The 22,172-nt window shown below is 35.7% G+C and overlaps 1 protein-coding gene across 14 annotated transcripts in view; it reads left to right on the top strand.

The window, feature by feature from the left end:
• Positions 1 to 21,954, top strand: part of RBM39 (RNA binding motif protein 39) — a 30,035-nt gene extending 8,081 nt beyond the window's left edge. For 8 of the 14 annotated variants that reach the window (XM_023754427.1, XM_023754426.1, XM_023754425.1 and 5 more), the window contains 13 exons: positions 1,746 to 1,811; positions 1,908 to 1,961; positions 3,277 to 3,394; positions 3,788 to 3,940; positions 6,223 to 6,360; positions 7,693 to 7,758; positions 11,509 to 11,713; positions 12,102 to 12,179; positions 16,710 to 16,760; positions 19,551 to 19,632; positions 20,303 to 20,408; positions 20,817 to 20,895; positions 20,989 to 21,241. In XM_023754427.1, the coding sequence (XP_023610195.1) occupies positions 3,332 to 3,394; positions 3,788 to 3,940; positions 6,223 to 6,360; positions 7,693 to 7,758; positions 11,509 to 11,713; positions 12,102 to 12,179; positions 16,710 to 16,760; positions 19,551 to 19,632; positions 20,303 to 20,408; positions 20,817 to 20,895; positions 20,989 to 21,089 (1,122 nt within the window). In that variant the 5' untranslated portion in view covers positions 1,746 to 1,811; positions 1,908 to 1,961; positions 3,277 to 3,331 and the 3' untranslated portion in view covers positions 21,090 to 21,241. Of the gene's footprint in view, positions 1 to 1,745; positions 1,812 to 1,907; positions 1,962 to 3,276; positions 3,395 to 3,787; positions 3,941 to 6,222; positions 6,361 to 7,692; positions 7,759 to 11,508; positions 11,714 to 12,101; positions 12,180 to 16,709; positions 16,761 to 19,550; positions 19,633 to 20,302; positions 20,409 to 20,816; positions 20,896 to 20,988 lie in introns of all 14 variants that reach the window. The other 6 variants (XM_006089473.2, XM_006089476.2, XM_023754424.1 and 3 more) reach the window with 6 other exon arrangements.
• Positions 21,955 to 22,172: the final 218 nt, after the last annotated feature.

Here is a 22,172-nt window from a genome sequence, read left to right as displayed (position 1 = left end):
TGTATTTAAGGTTCTTTTTTTTAAAAATAAAGCACTAAATGTGCTTTGAAGGTTAAATCACTACAAAAAGTTGGATGTGGCTATTTAAGGTCCAAAGTTTCAATATAGTTATTAAAAACAACTGTGTAAATAACTGGTAAAAGCAAGGATTGAATCTAAGAGTTCTTGGTGCTTTCCTCTTAATAAACATACTGTTATAAACTGGAGTATGTTAAAATTAACACTTCTAACTTTAAAACCTGAAATGTTGAAAGTAGAAATCAAAGACAAACAGCAAAATCAGAACCTTGGCTCTGCCACTTGGGCAAGTTACTGCAAGTTAACACTAAGCTTTAGTTTTCTCAACTTTTTTTTTTAGTTTTCTCAACTTTTAAGAAAGGTAACAATTGTCAGAAAAACTATTAATGAAAATTGAAGAGAATGTAAATAAAGCACCCATCATACTGCTATTCATGAAATGTTTTGGTGTTTGAAGCCATTGAAGTTATTATCACTTTGAGTTCTGATTCTGGTTCTTAAGTCTTTAAAATATAAAGAATTGAACTCTTTGTTTTTTAAGTTCATTCTAGCTGCTTATTTCATAAACTTTCTAAAGTGCTCTCTGTTCTGTGATGAATGCTCAAAGTCATCCTGTGATCCTGGTCTAACTTAAAAATGATTTAGTTTTTACATTTGGATTCAGGTGATTTTTAACTATGGAGGCAAAAATTGGGACTTTTATAATTAAGGGAGAAGAAAGTATTTATACATGCTTCTTTGAACTTTTAATTTATTCAGTAAATGTATATTCTTATCAGTATTAGCTTTTTTTTTTTTGAATTGCAAAGACAATACAAAATCATTTATTTGGAATTGCTTGGATGTTGTTAGGTACATGTGTAGCTCATGAAAACAAATTCAAATGGTGGGTCACAGACCACTAGATACTTCATTTTGCTACCTTTCTGGAAAAGAATAACGGGATGAGCACTAAGGGACATTGATTTGTCTCTTAAATTTAGTTTCTTTTGGTCTTTCAAAATAAAAGGCCCCCAAACTGCTGGACCTTTTTAGAGTTATTTAGAATACAGAATAAATTTGTATTTTAGAATAGTTGTCTTTTTGATTTATTTTTTTTAAACCTTTAATATGTCAAGTCCTCAAAAAAAGTGTTTTTGAAGAACTGAACTTTCTTCACATCTTTACTGTGGAATATTTTGCCACAGGGAAGTGAAGTATGATGTGCTAGATGTGTTTTTATGCAGTCCCTGAGATTTGTTGTAAAATGGATTTTTGGAGTTTCATGATTATGTATAAATAGTCTCTTTATTTTTTAAAGAAGTCTCTTAAGAAAACATGAATTATATGTATGTTCCTGAGAAAGGATGTGCAGAGATGCACGCCAAATTGTTAACTTTAGTTATTTCTGGTGTGAGAGAAGTAAGGACTTCTATGTTTTTCTTAAACCTCAGGAATGTATTCATAAATGTGTAATCTTTTAAAAACTATAGACTAAAAATAAGAATGAGCATTTTCAGAATTTAAAAATTTTGAGGCTGTAACCTTTGGTCTTGGCACCTCTCAGTGGTCCAGGATAACTGTAAGAGCAGTTTGCTTGGGGTAGAATTAAAAAGTCTATTTCCTCTTCATAATTGAGGTGGAAAAGAAGCAGCCTAAACAATGTTAAGCTTGCTGGAGAGCACATGAACGTGATCTTAGCAAGACCCTAAACCTGTAACTAGTGTAATTTTGTGTTTCCTTTTTAGCTCCGGACCAAAATTTAACAGTGCCATCCGAGGAAAGATTGGGTTGCCTCATAGCGTCAAATTAAGGTTTTTAAACATACTTCTGAATTGTTTAAATTGTTTTTCAAGGAACTAATGTGGTGTACTTGTTTGGGTAACTTCTCAAACTTTTTAACTTTGCAGCAGACGACGTTCCCGAAGCAAAAGTCCATTCAGAAAAGACAAGAGCCCCGTGAGGTAGCTGTTGTCACTATTTATTTCTTTAGAACTTTTAGCTTTTATACAGCTTTTGTAATTTATACTACTGCTAAATTTAGTGACATTAAGTAAATTGGACCATATTAAATGTCCTAATGTATTTCTAAATTTTCAACAGCTTTTCTTTTAATTGCATATAAATAAATCTTAACCAAGTTGACTGGTTTTTAAGTAGTAGTCTTTGGTTCTTCAATGTTTCTATAGGTTATTTTCCTTTTAAATAAACGTAAGACTTACCTGTCCAATTTACCATTTTGTTCACGTAATGTTTTATTATATTGGCAGCATTATATTCATAGCATTGTTCTTTACTGGTGTTCTGCCTTCCCTTAAAGGGAACCTTTCTTTCTTTTTTTAACTGATTTCAGAGAGGAAAGGAGAGATAGAAATATCAATGATGAGAGAATCATTAATTGGCTCCCTCCTGCATACCTCACACTGGGGATCAAGTCTGCAATCTATGCATGTTCCCTGACCAGAATTGAACCGTGATTTCCTGGTTCATAGGTCGATGCTCAACCACTGAGCCACACCGACCACCCTTTGAGGAAACTTTTTAACTTTGAGTTTATCCTGTTACTTGGTATATTCTAATATCCCAGGATTTGGTAAAAACCTCAATTTTAAAAGCTCTTGCAGATATTGAGGTTTTTAACTCTTTAATATTTAATTTTCTTTCTAAAAATTCCCTTTAGTTATCTTTCTCTGGATCTATTCCAGCTTTGTATCTCTGTTTTACAGTAATATTTTTAAAATCACTTGTTGATTTCTCAATGGGATGTACCAGAATTTTGTATAGAGTATTTCAAAAGTATTCCTGAGAATGTTCAAAATAAAAGGCCCCCAAACTGCTGGACCTTTTTAGAGTTATTTAGAATACAGAATAAATTTGTATTTTAGAATAGTCGTCTTTTTGGATAAGACAGACCATGTTTATGCTTGTACCATGAAGGATTCACATAGAACCTTAACCATATAGTGAATATTTCATAATTGATAATGTTAATAGATACTTTTATTTTCCTTAAAACTTATAAAAGTAAATTTCATCTATTATGCTTTTATTTTCTCCCTTGGGCACTTTAGTTTCTTTAAATTTAGAAATGTAAGGCTATTTGTAATAATGAATAAATTGTAGCCCACTACTATAATTTCCTGTTTTAAAAAAATATTTTTATTGATTTTAGAGAGATGGCTAGAAAGATAGAAACATCAAAGTTTATTTATTCTGTTTACTGAAAATGTACTTTAACAAGAATAAGTTATAAATTGCTGTATTTCTTTCTCCCATTAGGGAACCTATTGATAATCTAACTCCTGAGGAAAGAGATGCAAGGACGGTTTTCTGCATGCAGCTGGCAGCAAGAATTCGGCCAAGGGATCTGGAAGAGTTTTTTTCTACAGTAGGAAAGGTAATCTTGGCCTATTTAGGGAAGTCATATAAGTGGAAATTGGAAACATTTCAATAATTGTCAGTATGACAGATAAATGGAAGACATCTAAACACAAACCTTTTGATTTAGTAGAATTTAAATACAGAATTTATTTTTTGTAACATTTCTATTTAACCTCACTTGGAAGTTAGTAAATGTTGGAGGTGATAAATGTTATGTTACCACATTTATCAAAAAATAGAAGCTAGAAGTGGGCCCACAAATGTACTTATCTTTAAAAAATTTTAATGGCTCGCACCTTTGCTTTGTCAATAATATGCCTCTTGTCTGTTTTTGAAATTATTAATTAGAATGGTTTATACTGGATGGTTCCAGAAACAACCTTGTGTTAAGTGTGTGTTTTCTTTTTAGGTTCGAGATGTGAGGATGATTTCTGATAGAAATTCAAGACGGTCCAAGGGAATTGCTTATGTGGAGTTTGTTGATGTTAGCTCAGTGCCTCTAGCAATAGGATTAACTGGCCAACGTGTTTTAGGAGTGCCAATCATAGTACAGGCATCACAGGTAATTTTTTTTTCTTGCTTTAGATTTTGATCATTGATAATAGTGGAAACCTGCTGTTGGCTTAGTGTTGTGCTGTAGTGTTTTTTTGTGCCTTCAGGTCTAAATACCTATTTCATGAAAAAGACCTTAGAACTTGATCTAGAATTTTATTGATTTGTAATAGTCTCTTAGTTGTTTATTAAGCATCCACGAACATGTTTTTTCCTTGCAATTTGTCAAATTGAACAATTTTGACTTTTTTGAGAGTACATTTATTAAAGTTGGGGACAATGAAACAAGTTAGGGGTTAGAGTAGAATAAGCAACAGGGGAGCGCCTAGGCAGAGCTGCTTTGGCTCACTGAATAGTTAGAGAAAAGGGGGCCTTGGAGACAGGTTTATGGCTTTAGACCAGGAGAGCTGTGGCTGCTCATTGCTCCCCTGGTTGCAAGAGTTTAGGAGATGCACGCCTATAAGGTATGAAGAGGTGGGGAGGGAAAGGTATGATGAGCTCCCAGGAGAGAGAGCACGCTAATTTTTAAAAAATACATATTTTATTGGTTTTTTACAGAGAGGAAGGGAGAGGGATAGAGTGTTAGAAACGTTGATGAGAGAGAAACATCGATCAGCTGCCTCCTGCACACCCCACACGGGATGTGCCCGCAACCAAGGTACATGCCCTTGACTGGAATCGAACATGGGACCCTTCAGTCCTCAGGCTGACACTCTATTCACTGAGCCAAACCGGCTAGGGCGAGCACGCTAATTTCGACATTTAAAAAAAAATTAACATTTTCTGTCCTGGCTCGTGCTCAGTGGTTAGTGTTAGCCAGTGAGCATTAACAATTCTTGGTGAGTATAAGAAAAAATTAACATTTTCAGAAAATTTTACTTCATGTCAAGAGTAGTTTGGCCCTGGCCGGCTAGCTTATTTGGTTAAGAGCATCATCATCCCAATAATGCCAAGGTTGCAGGTTTGATCTCAGGGCACATATAAGAATCAACCTGTTTGGTTCAGTGGATAGAGTGTTGGCCCATGGATCGAAGGATCTCTGATGTGATTCTGGCCAAGGTCATGATGTACCTCGGTTGCAGGCTCAATCCCCTGGGTGCCGCATGCAGGAGGCAACCAATTGATGTTTCTCACATCGATCCTTCTCTTTCTGTCTCCCTCCCTTCCACTCTCTTAAGGCAAAAAAATGTTAACCAAATGAGTGCATAAATAAATGGAACAACGAATTGTTTCTCTCTTTTACCCTTCCCTTTTCCCCCCTCTCTACCTTCCTGTCAAATTTTTAAAAAGTAGTTTTTGAATAAGCATCATTTCTAGTATTTCTTTAAAATAAGGTATTTCAAACTAATTTAAGAATATCTTCTAGCCCTAGCTGGTTTGGCACAATGGATAGAGTGTCGGCCTGTGGACTGAAGGGTCCCTGGTTCTATCCCTGTCAAGGGCACATGCCTGAGTTGTGGGCTCGATCCCCAATGTGGGGTATGAAGGAGGCAGCCAGTCAGTGATTCTCTCTCATCATTGATGTTTCTATCTCTCCCTCTTCCTTCCTCTCTGAAATCAGTAAAAATATATTTATTAAAAAAAAGAATATCTTCTAAAATAGTCCAAATTAATTTAAGAATATCTTTTAAGATAATCCAAATTGTAATATAATTCCTCTATGCTGATTCTTTACAAAATTGGCAAAAAATATTTTAGTTCATTTAGATGTAGTAAAATTGGGATATATCAATATATTTATATAATAGGAAAGTATATGTTAGGATTCATCATCGGTACCTAAATAGTCGTGTTGGTAGGTTTTCAAATCACTGAACTAAATATGCCATAACTCCTAAATTTTTGGTTCCTTCATCAGACTCATAAAAGTTATAAATAAGCTTTGTAACCAAATCAGACTTGAAATTCCAGTTTCACTGCTAACAAGTTTATGCAACCATAATCAAATTACTTGCATTATGACCTGTAAAAGGTGATAATGTCCTAGTTAATATTTTAGGAGTACTTAATGGGTATTTATCACTTGATTGTATGTAAACAATAGAAAAGTAATTGGTCTGTTCTCTTCCTGTGATGGAGGAGTACAAACCTAATAGTTTATAGATTCACCTGACCACCAGGGCTTAGAAGCATCAAATTAAATGAGATTTGAACTTATTTAACTTTAACTTTCTGTTCTCCTATACTAAAGGCACGCCAGTTTTTTATGATAGGTACTTGGGAAAAAATGACGTATGACTAAATGGTTTGATTTGATTTATAATGTGCGTTTTTACTTAATCTAACTTGTAGGCAGAAAAAAACAGAGCTGCAGCAATGGCAAACAATCTACAAAAGGGAAGTGCTGGACCTATGAGGCTTTATGTGGGCTCATTACACTTTAACATAACTGAAGATATGCTGCGGGGGATCTTTGAGCCTTTTGGAAGGGTAAGTTCCAATTTCTTGAAACAATAACTTTCAATAGGCTCTTGATCCAGATGTAACTATAGTAATTTTGTATATCTGCTTTGTTATATTCTATAAAAATTAAGATGGGGAGGGTGATTCTGCAAGGTTTTTGTGATAATTACAATTGATCTTCAATATTGTGACAACTCAATCTATTCTTTTCCATTTGGAGTTAGACATTCTATTAATATGTTGTTGTTCATAATGCTACAGTAAAATGCATAGTGAGTATTAGAATCAATAATTTAAAAAATCAACATGAATGATAAAAATGTACTGAATGCATTTGGAGCAAGAGTCTTTTTTCCCCTTGGTTTATTCTTTTGAATGCTTTTGTTTCTTACTGAAAATTTAGGGATATGTAGAGAAATTTCTCTACTAAATTAAAGAATAGATTTTCTGTTTATGTCCAGTGAGTCTTCATTTTGGAAAAGACATTTTATTGCAGAATAAATATTAATAGTAGGTTGTGCTTTGGTTTAAAAGATTTATTTTGTGCCTGAGAATAAAAATCTTGGTTCCTGCTGAACCTTATCCACTAGCAATGTTCATTGCTCTTGAATGTATACTTTTATTGCTTTCTTTCACTACCCCAATTTACCCCTTTGTTAAACTGTTTTGAGTCAATAGTGGTGAACATTAGGATGTGGAGATTGTAAGTGCTTTGTGTGTTGGAAATATACACAAGTCATAAATGTATGGGTTGATCAATCATTATAAAATGAATACATTTCCTGGATCCACTGGAACATGAATAAATACAAATTCATGCTGTATCTTAATGTTTCATGCTTTGTTTGTGTGGACAGCTTTATTTTGGGATATAAAATTCACAAACCACACAATTCACCCATTTAAAGTAAACAATTAATTGCTTTTTATTCGATTCACAGAGTTGCACAATCATCACTAAATCCAGTGTTCTTTTTAAATAATTTCAACATTTTGGGCAATTTATCATGCCTGGTATTGAGAATTATTTTTTGATGGGTTCAGCATAATGGGAAGGAAACAAAAATGTTTTCATTTCTAACACCTGACTGTATTTTACAAAGAACTTTTTATTTTTTGTTATTTGTTTTTGAGGCAAACGATTAATATTATTGAAATATTTTTTAGCTCCCCAGTACGTGACTTCTTGCTTGGGAAGTTTGTAGGCTTTCAGAATATTTTGGGGTGGGGTAATTTGGGTTGTGGTATGTTTTCACTTATTATTTAGGGCAGAGAGGGAGATTATTCAATCATGTTTCAAGGAAAAACATTTTACCCCCTACTTTTTACTTAGTAATAATTAATGTTTTTTATTTCTAGATTGAAAGTATCCAGCTCATGATGGATAGTGAAACAGGTCGATCCAAGGGATATGGATTTATTACGGTAAACAATTAACATTATGACTTGAATGTTTTTGATTTAAGCAGCATAGTAAAACTTCAGTTATTTATAGTGGAGAAGCACACATGGCTGTTATTTTCAAGTGGCTTACATTAGTGTGACATTATAGCCATTTTTTAGTAGCAGTATGTATCCACCAAGTATGAAAATTTAACCAGTTTACTATTATCCTGTATTTGGTCAGTTTTGCTTAGCCACCTGTTCTTAAAATTAAAGTCTCTCCTTTAATTTTTGACTCTTGTTTGTCACATTTTTGTCTGTTGAATGAGGTCTGTTAGGATTCCATTTTACTTAAAATTCTTTTTATATCTATGCATCTTACCACAATGATGAGGAATGCCTTGTTTCTCTGAGTAGCCATTACAGCCCAGTCCATGATTTTAAAAGAACCACATATCCTTGCCTAAGGATTAAAAAATAAAAAATCAACCAATGAATGCACAAATAGGTGAAACAAATGATGTATCTCTGTGTCTCTCTTACCCCCAATCTTTTCTCCTTCACTCTAAAACTGACCAATATAAACAAGTATTTAAAATACAGATAGGTCCCAGTTTTAATCAAGAAATTATAATTGTCTTATATTCAAATTCTCATAAAATTTAAACCTGTTGTAGGAGAGAATGTATTTTGTATGGTCATAGGGATTTTATTTAATCCTTATGGTGCTGGTGAAAGGAGAAAACTTGTTTATAAAAATCTTAAATCACCAACATTTTATTTTGTTTCTATAACATTAATGTGGTTATCTTCCTTCCCCCAGTATAAATATTGGTGTGTTTTTTTTAATGGGATTTTAAATGTAACAATTATTATCTGTAAGTTTTCCCATCTCAGTAACAATATTATTATACTAGTGGCCTGGTGCACGAAATTCATGCACATTAACGGAATTAGAGGAAATATTTTAATGTTGCTGTTTGCCCTTTATAATAGAAATGTCAGAGATGAAAGAAAATTAGTAGAATGTATATGAAAGTCTCCCTCCTGTCAGAGTCTGGGGTGTGCCATGGGACTGAGAGTCAAGTCCTTGCACACCCGCATGTGCCTCAAAATCACACGAGACCGAGACTCAGCTGGCCCCACCCCCGTCAAGTCCTTCCAGGCAGGGGGCACAGCCTCGGGTATCTGGCCTCGGTGCCGGGAGGGGGTGGGCCCTTGTCAAGTCCTTCCAGGTGGGGGTTGCAGCCTCAGGTCCCCCAGTGCATGCTGGTTGGGGGGCACAGCCTCAGGTCCCCTGGCCCGCCACTGGGGTGATGGCCTGAGGTCCCCCATCAAGCCCCACCTGTCGTGGGGTGCGGCCTGAGGTCCCCCAGCCCTGTCTGGGGTGGGGGACGTGGCTTGAGGTCCCCCTGCCTAGGCTAGGGCAGAGGGCGTGCTTTGAGGTCCCCCGTTAAGCCCCGCTGGAATGGGGGTGTGTCCTGAGGTCCCCCATCAAGTCCAGCCGGGTGTGGGGCGCAGCCTCAGGTCCCCCGCCCCGGCCCAACACCATGCAGCCTCAAGTCCCTGCTGATTGCACTATGGGTGCAGCCATCTTGTGTTATGGGAACGCCGCCTCTTCTGTGGGTATAGCCATCTTGTGACAGTGTGATGGCATGATGGTTAATTTGCATATTACAGCTTTATTATATAGTATTTTACTTTGAGAGAAAAAGAGGAAAGGGGGATTGGTGAGAGACATCAATTTGTTGTTCCACTCACCTAATGCTTATTTATGATTAATTGATTGCTTCTTATATGTGCCTTGACCAGAAATTGAACCCAAAACCTTGACATAGGAGAAGGACACTCTAACCGAGTTACCTGGCCAAAAATTATTTTAACCGTTTGAGTCCCAAGCAGCGCGATTGTGCTGCTGAGATTTTATGTCGAGAAAACCCAGCACATTTCGAACATTGTGGACAACTGACGGTTACCGATTGTCGAAGTCGAGCGCTCAGATTTACTGACGCAAGTACATCACACAGCTCATTTTAATGTAAATAGTACATTTTACAATAGGTAGAATGATACTATAATAATGCAATAATACATTACAAAATTAAAATTTTTATTTCATTGTTATCTTCTCAATTTTTATCGAACAAAACTTGAAATATTTATAAATTTACAGTATACATATGTAATAATACAGATATATTTTATAAAATAACGAATTACAAATTAACAATATTTTTGTGTTATGAACAAAAAATTTAAATGGAGAGTAACACTTATAATTTGTAACATCGGTGTTTATCAAAACATATTGGATGAATTCCTTTTTTACATTGCACATCCGATCACTTTGCAAACTGCAATAAATGTGACGGAGCGATGAGAAAAAGACCGGAATCACATTACCTAACACATGCAAGAAGAGCTATTGCTCCGATTGGGATTCATCGATGTAAAAGAAACAAAGCGCTATCGCGCTGCTTGGGTCTTTTCGTACTCATTTAGAGAAAGCGCGGTTGCGCTGTTTGGGGTTCTTCGACAGTGTTTTTTCAATACCCCCTGGGACTCAAACGGTTAAACAATAAACATTCTGATGAAAGATTAAAGTACAGGATTCATGGGAATATGTTCCTTTCTCCCATTAAATTAAAACCAGAGGGTATGAATTAGAGTTTTCCTGCGTTTGCAGCCTGGAATTAAGAATATTCATGATTTCATTGGCAAGAAAAGTTGACCCAGAATTTTGTATTAAAAATAATATCTGGCCCTAGCTGATTTGGCTCAATATTTGGAGCATCTGCCCATGGACTAAAAGGGTCCCGGCTTCAATTCTGGGGAGGGGGTGCCAGAGGCACCAATTGATGTTTCATGGAAGAAATGGGCTCAGGAAACAAGTTAGATGCAAAAGAAAGACCCTTGGAGTTTAGGGGAAGGGAAGGGGTACAGAGGAGGAGGGGATGGGAAAGGTGCTGGCATGCTTTTGAGAGGGAATCCCTATGTTGTCATTTTACTTTTTTAAGCTTCCTTTTAGGAGCCTTTCACTCTTTATTTTTTAATATATTTTTGATTTCAGAGAAGGGAAAGGGGGAGATAGAAACATTAATGATGAAAAGGAACCATTGATCAGCTGCCTCCAATCACATCCCCCAGTGGGGATCGAGCTTCCAACCCTGGCATGTGCCCTGACCAGGAATCGAATCATGTGGTCCTGGGTCAGAGGTTGATACTCAACCATTGTGCCACACCACCCGGGCCCTATCTTATCATTTTAAATCATGTCAATAATACGGTCTGATAATGTTCGTGATATTATAGTTTGAAGTTACTTCATCATCCACCCAGTTATAATTATTGAATTTAATCCTACATAATATCCTATATAATAAAAGGCTAATATGCAAATTGACCAAACTATGGAACCACCGGTCGCTATGATGCACACTGACCACCAGGGCAGACGCTCAACATAAGAGCTGCCTCCTGTTGATCAATGTGCTCCCACAGAGGGAGCGCTGCTCAGCCAAAAGCCCTGAGCCAAGACTGGCGAGCACAGCGGCAGTGGTGGGAGCCTCTCCCACCTCTGTCGCAATCAGACGTCCCCGGACTGCAAGAGGGTGCGGGCCAGGCTGAGGGAGAGAGACACACACACACACACACACACACACACACACACACACCCAGTGCACCAATTTTGTGCACCGGGACTCTAGTAAACTTAATAAGCAACCATTTCCTTACCTATGTAAACTAATCTACTGGACTTCTTTTTTTTTTTTTTTTACCTCTCTTGATTAGTTTTCCGATTCAGAATGTGCCAAGAAGGCTTTGGAACAACTTAATGGATTTGAGCTAGCAGGAAGGCCAATGAAAGTTGGTCATGTTACTGAACGAACTGATGCTTCCAGCGCTAGCTCCTTTTTGGACAGTGATGAACTGGAAAGGACTGGAATTGATTTGGGAACAACTGGTCGTCTTCAATTAATGGCAAGACTTGCAGAGGGTAAGTTTTTTTTAGTGTTAATGATTTAGTATGACTATGATAATGAGAAAGTTATCTAGACTAATAAATGGAAAGTGATTGATTTTGGAATTGATGTTCTCCGTGGGCAGCACATGTATGTAATTTCATAGATTAAGTTCCTCCCCTTAAAGTTCTGATGGAATCTACTTTATGGTGGTGCATTTTTGAGTATCACATTGTATGCTACAGGATTCCTTGTGCTTTCTATAATAACATTCTCAAAATTCAGAATAAACTTAATTGTAGCTCTTACACTATATGCTGCTTGTCATGTTTACTATTGGAGTTACTTTGGTATTAAACACTCAGAAATCTGGATTTTTCTACTCTTAACACATTAAGGACTTTAAGACCTATTCTTTTCCAGGTACAGGTTTACAGATCCCACCAGCAGCACAGCAAGCTCTACAAATGAGTGGCTCCTTGGCATTTGGTGCTGTGGCAGGTAGGAATTGAATCTTTTCTAATTTGAAATCATTGTTTTTTCACCTAATTCGAAAATTTGCCAAATTTTTGCATTTAAAAGGACTTACTGAGAATTCAATTCATCAAGTACTTATAGCCAATAAATTTCAAATGTCCCTATAAGAAAGTGAAGATATAGGACAGAATTATTTACTAATCATAATAAGCTGTCAGGATATTATATTGAATCCTTCACACCAATTTTAGTTTAAATTGCTATAAGCCATAGAGACTAAAACCTTTATATTGCTTTACAGCACAAAATGTTTCATTGTAATATTTAAGTTCAGAAAACTACCAGAGGGCTTTAAGTCAAGCTTTACTGAAGTGATTGCAATATCAAGAGTGCTCAGTAAATTGCCCAGTAAAGTTCTTTCCTAAACAGTACACATTATTTTGAGATGTTGAGTTCAGGAATTAAGTTCTTGGAGAGGACAGGAAGGGAGGAGAGCATTGGCAGTTTATTACAATCCTCCTATATAATAAAAGCTAGTATGCAAATTGACTGAACGGCAGAAGGACCAGTTGCTATGATGTGCACTGATCACCAGGGGGCAGACGCTCAATGCAGGAGCTGCCTCCTGATGGTCCATGCACACCCACAGGGGGAGCGATGCTCAGCCAGAAGCCAGGATCACAGCTGGTGAGTGCGGCAGGGGTGGCGGAGCTTCTCCCGCCTCCGAGGCAACGCTAAGGATGTCTGACTGCAGGCTTAGGCCTAAGCTGTCAGTCGGACATACCAAAGGACTCCTGGGCTGCGGGACACGGGCACGCACGCGCTCCAGTTCACGAATTTCGTGCACTGAGCCTCTAGTTATATAATGAGGAGTTTGATTTATGAAACACATGGTCTTCCTCTCTTTTATGGCTTAACTTAATTATGTGGATTTGTCTTTACCTTGATATTAACTCATATCTACAAGTTAGGATAATGTTTAATTTTGAAATGTTGACAACCTGGTTTTTTAGTACATATCAAAACTATTTGTATTGTGAACCCTGCATGACAGGAAGTACTTATTCCAAGAAAGTATGTAATTTATATTGCCGGGGTTCTTGTTCCAGCATTAAGAAGGGTTCAGCAATCTGGAGAAGGAGAGGCTGTGTGTAACTTAAAGAGTCCAGAGGTGAAGCATAATTTTGAAAGGCATTGGGAGTCAGAGGAGCCTAGCTAAAGAAACTAAGATCTCTTCATCTCAGGACCCCATGCTTTTTATTAACAGAAATTGTCCTGAGGCGAGGTGGAGATATACACTTCAAAAGGTAGGGTTTCCTATACACAGTCCATTGTCAGAATGGGGAGAATTAGCCTACTGCTGTTAAGGTGTTTGACCAGTAGGAGGCAATAACATGTAGATTAAGATGCCCTGAGCTGGCTGGCAGCAAGCAATCATTTAATGCATCCTTTTCAGGTTTGGGGAAATGCCCTTCAGCCACTCCAGATGATTCAGTCTGCTGTCATGCTGGAATTGGCTTCAGACATATTATGAATTGGTCCTTTTACCATATCTATAAAGTGAGGCTGCAATGTATAAAAAATGAGATATGTACAACTGAAACTAATATAGTATTGGATGTCAATTGTAATTGAAAAATAAAAAATTATTTTAAAAAGTAAAGAAATAATGAGCGATGGTACTGAATCTATACAAAAAAGTTCATGTGGTTGCTTCATGATTGATTTTCTTCTAAATTGAAAGTTCATTAGCTGATTAATAGAGAGTATAATTGTCTACTTTTATATTGCTCTTCATTAGTTAGAAGGGGGACTTTTCTTTCATTTTCTTTGTTGTTAATTCTCCCCCAAGGATATTTTTTCCCCAATAACTTTTAGAGAGAGTGGAAGGGAGGGAGGGAGCCAGAGAGAGAGCAAAGAGAGAAATATTGATGATTGATATGAGAGAGAGACATCACTTGGTTGCCTCCCACCTCAGCTGGGACTAGGGATGGAACCTGCAACTCAGGTACTTTCCCTTGACCTGGAAAAGACAGATGACATGCTCTAACCACTGAGCACAATCACCAGGGCAGTGTTTTCTTTTTTAATGGATATCCAAAAGTTGTGAGAGTACCTTTAGAAACCTGCCTTTAATTTTCTGTGCTTCCTATCAAATTGAGCGGTTTATTTTGAAATCTAATAGATAGTCTCTAAAATTTCTGACAAAACTATGCCAAGTGTAACCTTATAAGGAGATAAAATCACAACAATTACTCTAATTTATTTTGATTTTTTTAAAAAAATGTATTTTTGTATTGATTTCAGAGAGGAAGGGAAAGGGAGAGAGATAGAAACATCAATGATGAGATTCATTGATTGGCTTCCTCCTGCACGCCCTTACTAGGGATCAAGCCCGCAACCCGGGCATGTGCCCTTGCCAGAATCAAACCTGAGACCCTTCAGTCCACAGGCCAACGCTCTATCCATTGAGCCAAACCAGCTAGGGCTATTTTGACATTTTAAACAAGCATTAGGCATATAATTTTCAGTGAATAAGTAGTTATAGAAATCATTTGTTGTGAATAATTCCTGGTCTATGGTTTGAAAATTATTTATTCTGAAGGCCATTCCTGTATTGCTCCCCATTGTTCAGGTCATTCTTTCAATAATTTAGGAAATGTCTGATTGTTCACCATATTCTATATAGTCTCACTAAAGGCTAGTGAATGAGATTTGTTCCCTGCCTTTGGGGATTTGATGCAGTGACATGATTGGTATCTTAACAATCTTAGGTTTATTCTGGATGGTAAATCAAATAGATTGATTTAGTCTTCAAAAACAGTATCTTTACCTAATTAAAGATTTTTCAGTCAGCTGCCTTCTTTCATCCCTTACTGGGGGTGAGCCCACAACCCAGGCATGTGCCCTGATTGGGAATCAATGGGCCAACCTTTTGGTGCATGGGATCTTGCTCAACCAACTGAGCCACTCTGGCCAGGCTCCACATGTTTATAGTCTGGAAATTTTATAGATTCTAAGATAGGATTCTTACCTTTATGAAACCCATGCTTTATTTTCTAACTTGTCATAACAAATGATATGAAGAATTGGAAATTTTTATATGAAAAGAAAACATGCTCTTAAATATTCATATCTTCTTAATTTGTTTCCAAGTGTCAGAGTTCTTGGTCAGACTTGAAAACACTTTAAAATAAGTTCTTGGCAACCTCCAAATTAGTTTTGGTGACTTCATATTCCTCTGGCCATAATCTTGTGATCAGAAAATCATGTTAAAAAAGTTTTTATTTTTGAAGTTTTTATAGGGATTTATTAACACTTAAAGTAGCATGGATTTCTGATATCTATACATTTTTTCCCATTTTTAGGAAAAAAAAGACAAATTGTGTTATAATTTAAAGTTTATTGACAATGTTCCTATGGTCATATCTTCAAGTTCCTTCAGTATACATCAGTTATATTTCTTCAACTCCTTGAGATGCCAAATTTGAGCACCTAGGACCCAGGTATACTTATATCCCAGTATAACTTGGGCTGTGGATCCCGTTAGTTTTTGCCCATGTTTTATGATCATTTTCATGTACTCAGCAAGGAACCCAAATGGCAATAAAAGTGTTGCAGTTGAATCTCATGTTAATGACAATTGGGTATTAAAGCTAAACCATTTCTATACTGTATATTTCTGAAACTTCGAACTTAAAGATAGTTTTTCAACACTGGCATTTTCTTGACTATTCAGACCTGCTGCTGTTTTCACTTGCTAGCAGCTTTCTCTTAACTTGCCTTTTAGTGTAGAAGTATTAACAATTATATGGGAAATATATTGGTAAAAATTCTCATTCTTTTTATTTTTAATGCTGACTAGTTGCTTAGATTTTTCTGTATTTCATAAATTATGGTAAACCCAATTAGATTTCATTCCTGCCTCAGTAAATTTCCAGACTAGGTCATAAAACCAGATTAAAAAAAAATTCATCTTAGCTGGACTTGACTCTTTTTAATCCTAAAAGCACTTTTAAAAAGTATAAAGTTAAAATGGTGTATTTTCCACTGGTGCTGCTGTTACTACTTCAGTTGGTAGATTAGTGAAAGTGTTTACAGCTGTTTGATATTACTATTGCAGAGATTACTATTCTTTCTAAAAGTTTAAAATGCTTATTATTCCCACTGTTAGAACAATAAATAGTTGACTATCCCAAGTACTTGGAATTGAATTCTCAAGATCAGGGTTTTCATGTATTTTCTGACCGGTTTGCTTCCCTTTCCCCATTTCCCATTATTCCCATGTGCAGACTAGTGTAGTGGAATGTAGTATTTTAGATGTGGAAGAGTACTTACTAGGAATAAGAAAAGAGAGGCATAAGTTTCCTAGGACAGGAGGAGAGAAGGCCCCCAAAGCCTTGCCAATGAGGAATGGGGAAGGGGGTTTGGCTGCCAGGTTTTACTATAAGTTCATTTTCACAAACCCTGCTACAATAGTCCTCTTTTATTAATGCTCTCCTGACATTTACCCTGTTAGTTGAGGCTCTTCATTGTTCCTGCACTGAGCTGTAGAATTCTCTTTTGTTATAGATTTGCAAACAAGACTTTCCCAACAGACTGAAGGTGAGTTGAGCTTTTTATTTGTCTTTGAAATAAATGTAAATGTAGCAAGACATAGTTCTTTATATCTATTATTGTATTTTATTTTGGATCCAGTTTTGTCAGAATGATAGTCATATATTACATTACACACATAGTAAGCTATTTGCTAATGTATGTTTTGGAAGGCCCAATCAAAACTATTACAATTGCATGGATAAAAATGAAAATGTTTATGCCTTTTTAGCTTTAGCTTGCTTAGAAGTATTTTAAGCCTCTTATGCTTATTTTTGTGTAGTGATTGTTAGTAAGTTTTACATAGAAGTCAGAAAGTGAAATTTGTCATTTAGATAGACAAATCTTTCAGAACATAGTTTGTCAACTTAATATAAGATTAGGAAAATTGGCTCTAACTCCAGTGATTTGTATGTGCAGTACCAAGCAATGAGAATATTATCCAGAACAAAATTGCATGCAAATTTCAGAGATTGAAATGATTTATAAAGTGGGCTATTTTTTCTTGTTTTTAATGTCCACATAAATATGTGCCATTTGATAGAGCTATTTGATACTGAGCATATTCAGTATCCCATTTTTTTAGGCTATACTTAAAGTAGTTTAGGGAAATTATTCTATATGAAATATTTACCATGTTCTTAGATAGGAATTAAATGTATAATTTTTCCAGTAAATGAGGCAGCTATATTCAATCCTTTTATTTCTAGCAGATTTTAAAAAGTTGAACTAGATTTTTCTATTAACCATATTTCTCTTCTGAATTTATTGTGTTCTGCATTCTTCTAGGTTGAGCTGGAATATTTCTATCAAACATTTTCTAAATATTTTTCAGTATTCATAGTATATTGTCATAATTAATTGGAGGAAATGGAAAATACAAGTTCTCAATTATTTTGTAATGTCCTTCTAGTTTTTCTTCCCAAGCATACTTCCATTTATTTATGATGAGGGTACACAGCAGGCTTTTTGTTTTTAAGATATATTTTCACCTATCTTTTTTTGTTTGGTTTTCAAATATTTTTATTGATTTCAGAGAGAAAGGGGAAGAGAGAGATAGAAACATCAATGATGAGAGAAGAATCATTGATTGGCCACCTCCAGCACGATCCTTAGTAGGATCGAGCCCACAACCCGACTGGGAGTCGATCGGTGACCTCGTGGTTCATGGGTTGATACTTAATAATTGAGTGACACCAGCCGGGCAGGTGTATTTTTTAACTGTAATATAAACATGGTTGCATCTTTAACTTTCCCCAATAGAGTTTGACATCTGTTAGTTACTTTAATATATAGCCTAATTCTATCAGAAAAAAAATTATGATATATTTCATGTGCAACCATAATTTTTATTCAATGGAATATTTCTGGTACTTCCTCAGGTGAATGTTTAATTATAATTTCTAATGCACTGTTTTATCCTTAGCTTTGTTGTTATGTATTGGAATGAAATTTGGTCAAATGTTATGATTACGGTGAGTTGTATAACAGCTACTGGTAATGTTTTATAAATCACATGTAGACAATGGAGCGGCTGTCTTGGCCAGTGCTCTCACTTCAAACTTAAAACCAATAGGGTTTTAAATGCTGAGCTTAAATATCAGTGTTCAGTATTTTTTTGTTTTTAATATAGTGAATATTTTAGTTTTATTTTTCGTGCTAGTCTATTATTTCTTATGCAAAAGCAGACATAATCATTTTTTAAAGATTAATCTGGTTGTGTAATAGAATTTATAATCCTAGGACAGTGATCGGCAAACTGCGGCTGGTGAGCCACATGCAGCTCTTTGGCCCCTTGAGTGTGGCACGAAGTTTCAATCGCACTATACATGCGCGTCCGCAGGTGGTATTTTATGGAAGAGCCACGCTAAAGGGGCCGCAGTTTGCCGACCAATGTCCTAGGATATTAAATCTTAGATGCTTGGATGGTTTTATGCATCTTATTTTTAAACTTAATCCTTTTATAATGTTTGTGTTTTTTTAGGAAATATATATATTCATGGATAGAATCCTAAGAAATACAATAGGGTCATACATTTATTTGGCACTTTATTCATGTTAGAGGTGTGGGGGGTGGAGAGAAACATCCATTTGTTGTTCCACTTATTTATGCATTCCTTGGTTGCTTCTTTGCCCTGAATAGTGATCTAACCCACAATCTTGGGATATTGGGACTGAGCTACCTTCCACGGCCTTATTTTGGAATTTTAAAGATCATATTTCTTAGTGTTTTTATGGATTTTCAGAGAGAGGGGGAGAGGGATAGAGATAGAAATATTGATAAGATAGAAATATCTTCAATCAGCTGTGGGATTGAGCCCGCAACCCAGGCATGTGCCCCTGCCAGTAATCGAATGGGTGACCCTCTTGGTCCTAAGTTGACGCTCAATTGATTGACCCTGGCTTGGCCAAAAGATACATTCTTATTACCCCCTGCTTCTCAGGTATAAACTCAAGCAATTTTACAAAGTCAATGTTCAGTTTAACCCTTTGTCTTTCTGGATTGATTTGTGGTGTTGTTTGTATAATTTAAGTTTGATTACACATAAAGTTTAATTTCCCTTGTGAAAATAAAACTCCCAACTTTTTCAAGATCGGCCACTTCAAATATTGCCACAGTTTTCTGGCAACTAAAATGGAGTTCTGTTACATACTTTGATAGCCTTATTAAGTAAGGTAGATTAGTTAAGTGGCTGGCTTGACATTATACCCTAGTTTCATACTTTGGGTTTAGTGGATTTTTGTTTTATTTTGATGCATTTTCCATGGAACTAATTGCCGCCTTCTTTTTTTTTTTAGCTTCAGCTTTAGCTGCAGCTGCCTCTGTTCAACCTCTTGCAACACAGTGTTTTCAACTCTCTAACATGTTTAACCCTCAAACGTAAGTAATATACTTTGGTCAAGTTCAAACAGTTGGAATGTTTCCATATATTTCATAGTTCAAATAGTGCAACACTTTTTATCCTTTTTAGCACAATTATTATGTATATTGTTGGTTATTTTCTTTGGATGTGTTTGTAAGATTGGAATTGAAAGCTGTGCAGATTTTATATTTCCCGTTTATATCTAACTTTACTAAAGTTTGTGTCAGTATTTATTTTGGTCACCAGCTTATACCAATTATGGGCTTTGAGATTTTAAGCTTATTTCAGTCTAATTGCAGAAAAGTTTGTTTTTTTTAATTTTCTTTTGATTAGTGCATGCTGTTAATTAGAAATATTTTCTACTTCCTAGCCAGTGATTAGAATGCCATTTATTAATTAGTCCACATCTTGTTTTTGTTCGGTAAATTTTTAAATCAGTCACTATATTTAAGGGAAATATGTTTCATACATTCTATTAGCTTTGTGAAATGGTGATAAACTGTTGGTATAAGAATCATTTGAAAAATGTCAATAAATCATTTAAGTGACTTAAAAATTTATAACCTTCTTTAGAAATGTTTTATATCTTCATTTCCCCCAGTGCCTATACCTAACACTGATTTTTGAAAAGAATGCATATTTTAAAATGTTTATACAGTGTCTAATAAAGCTTATACTTTCTTACAGAGAAGAAGAAGTTGGATGGGATACAGAGATTAAGGATGATGTGATTGAAGAATGTAATAAACATGGAGGAGTTATTCATATTTATGTTGACAAAAATTCAGCTCAGGTATTTGCTCTTTTTTATTTTTTAATATATTTTTATTGATTTCAGAGAGGAACGGAGAGGGAGATACAGAAACATCAATGATGAGAGAGAATCACAGATTGGCTGCCTCCTGCACACCCCCTACTGGGGATCGAGCCCGCAGCCCAGGCATGTGCCCTTGACCGGAATCAAACCTGGGACTCTTCAGTCTGCAGGCTGACTCTCTATCCACTTAGCCAAACCATCTAGGGCTATTTGCTCTTTTTAATAAGCAAAAATGTTGTTCTCTTCGCCTTAAAATTTACAGATACTTGGGTCATATTATGATTAAACAATTACATAGTTACTGAGTTTATCTGTAGGCCGCTTGAATAAAAGCTGTTCAAATGCACACTGTTTAGGATAATACTTTTTTTTATTGTATTTTAGGGCAATGTGTATGTGAAGTGCCCATCAATTGCTGCAGCCATTGCTGCTGTAAATGCATTGCATGGCAGGTGGTTTGCTGGTGAGTTTAATGTTTCTTTTCCTGAGTGATTATTAAGGCTCTAATTAATCTAAGTGAAGATATTAAACTACCAATGTCTGTTTCTTTCAACAGGTAAAATGATAACAGCAGCGTATGTACCTCTTCCAACTTATCACAACCTCTTTCCTGATTCTATGACAGCAACACAACTACTGGTCCCAAGTAGACGATGAAGGAAGATATAGTCTCTTATGTACATAGCTCTTTTTCTTTTGAGAATTCATCTTGAGTTATCTTTTATTTAGATAAAAATAAAGAGGCAAGGGTCTACTGTCATTTGTATACAATTCCTGTTACCGTGAAAAAATAAAAATGTTAACAGGAATGCAGTGTGCTCGTTCTCCCTATATAGCAAATCCCACTGTATACAAAACTGTTATCTTGTTCTGCCTTTTATATGTACATGTAGAAAATTACATTAAGGATCTATAGAAATAGCTCTAGGGGAACAAATGTGCTTAATGTAAAAAGGCAGACAGGGATATAATGTTTTTAATGTTTCATTTCAGAAGCCTAACTTTTTACACAAGTTACATTTCACATTTTCACTAATGTTGATATGGCTAATGGTTTAGCAGAGGTTTCTGAAATACACATTTAGTGTATGGAAATTCAAGACAGCTAAAGGGCTGTTTGATTAACATCTCATCTTGCACTCTGATCAATTAGCAAGAAAAGATTTCAAAATTACATTTCTGAATGGTATCTTTTCAATTAATGTATCTGTAAAAGTTTCTCTGTAAATATGTGTTTCAGTGTGTCTAAGATTCCAAACAAAATGATCCCTGCATTTCCTCAAGATGTTTAGTGAGTCTGGTAAGCAAAACAGTCTGAGCAAGAAATGGGAAATGCAGAAATAGGTTTTGTCTGGTTGCATATAATCTTTGCTCTTTTTAAGCTCTGTGAGCTCTGAAATATATTTTTGGGTTACTTCAGTGTGTTTGACAAGACAGCTTGATATTTCTATCAAACAAATGACTTTCATATTGCAACAATCTTTGTAAGAACCACTCAAATAAAATTCTCTTAAAAAGGCCACAAGAAATCTTCATTTTTGAAATGTTTTGAAGTCATAGAAACATGAAAGTAGAATATTAGTTTCTTTGACTTTTAGTAGTTATTAGGTATTTGCCTCTTTGGAACAATTATTAGCAGTCTGGATAAATTCTTGCCCTCAAGTTGTCTATACATATCATTCTCTTGGCATTGTACCTATTTAGGGTAATGTATTAGAACTGATTTACAAAAAAGGAAAC

Source organism: Myotis lucifugus, unplaced genomic scaffold (assembly GCF_000147115.1).
Source record: "Myotis lucifugus unplaced genomic scaffold, Myoluc2.0 scaffold_60, whole genome shotgun sequence".
In the NCBI taxonomy this organism is placed as follows: Eukaryota; Metazoa; Chordata; class Mammalia; order Chiroptera; family Vespertilionidae; genus Myotis; species Myotis lucifugus.
Note: the sequence above shows the minus strand (reverse complement) of the source record. Positions and strands in the feature narration are given on the sequence as shown.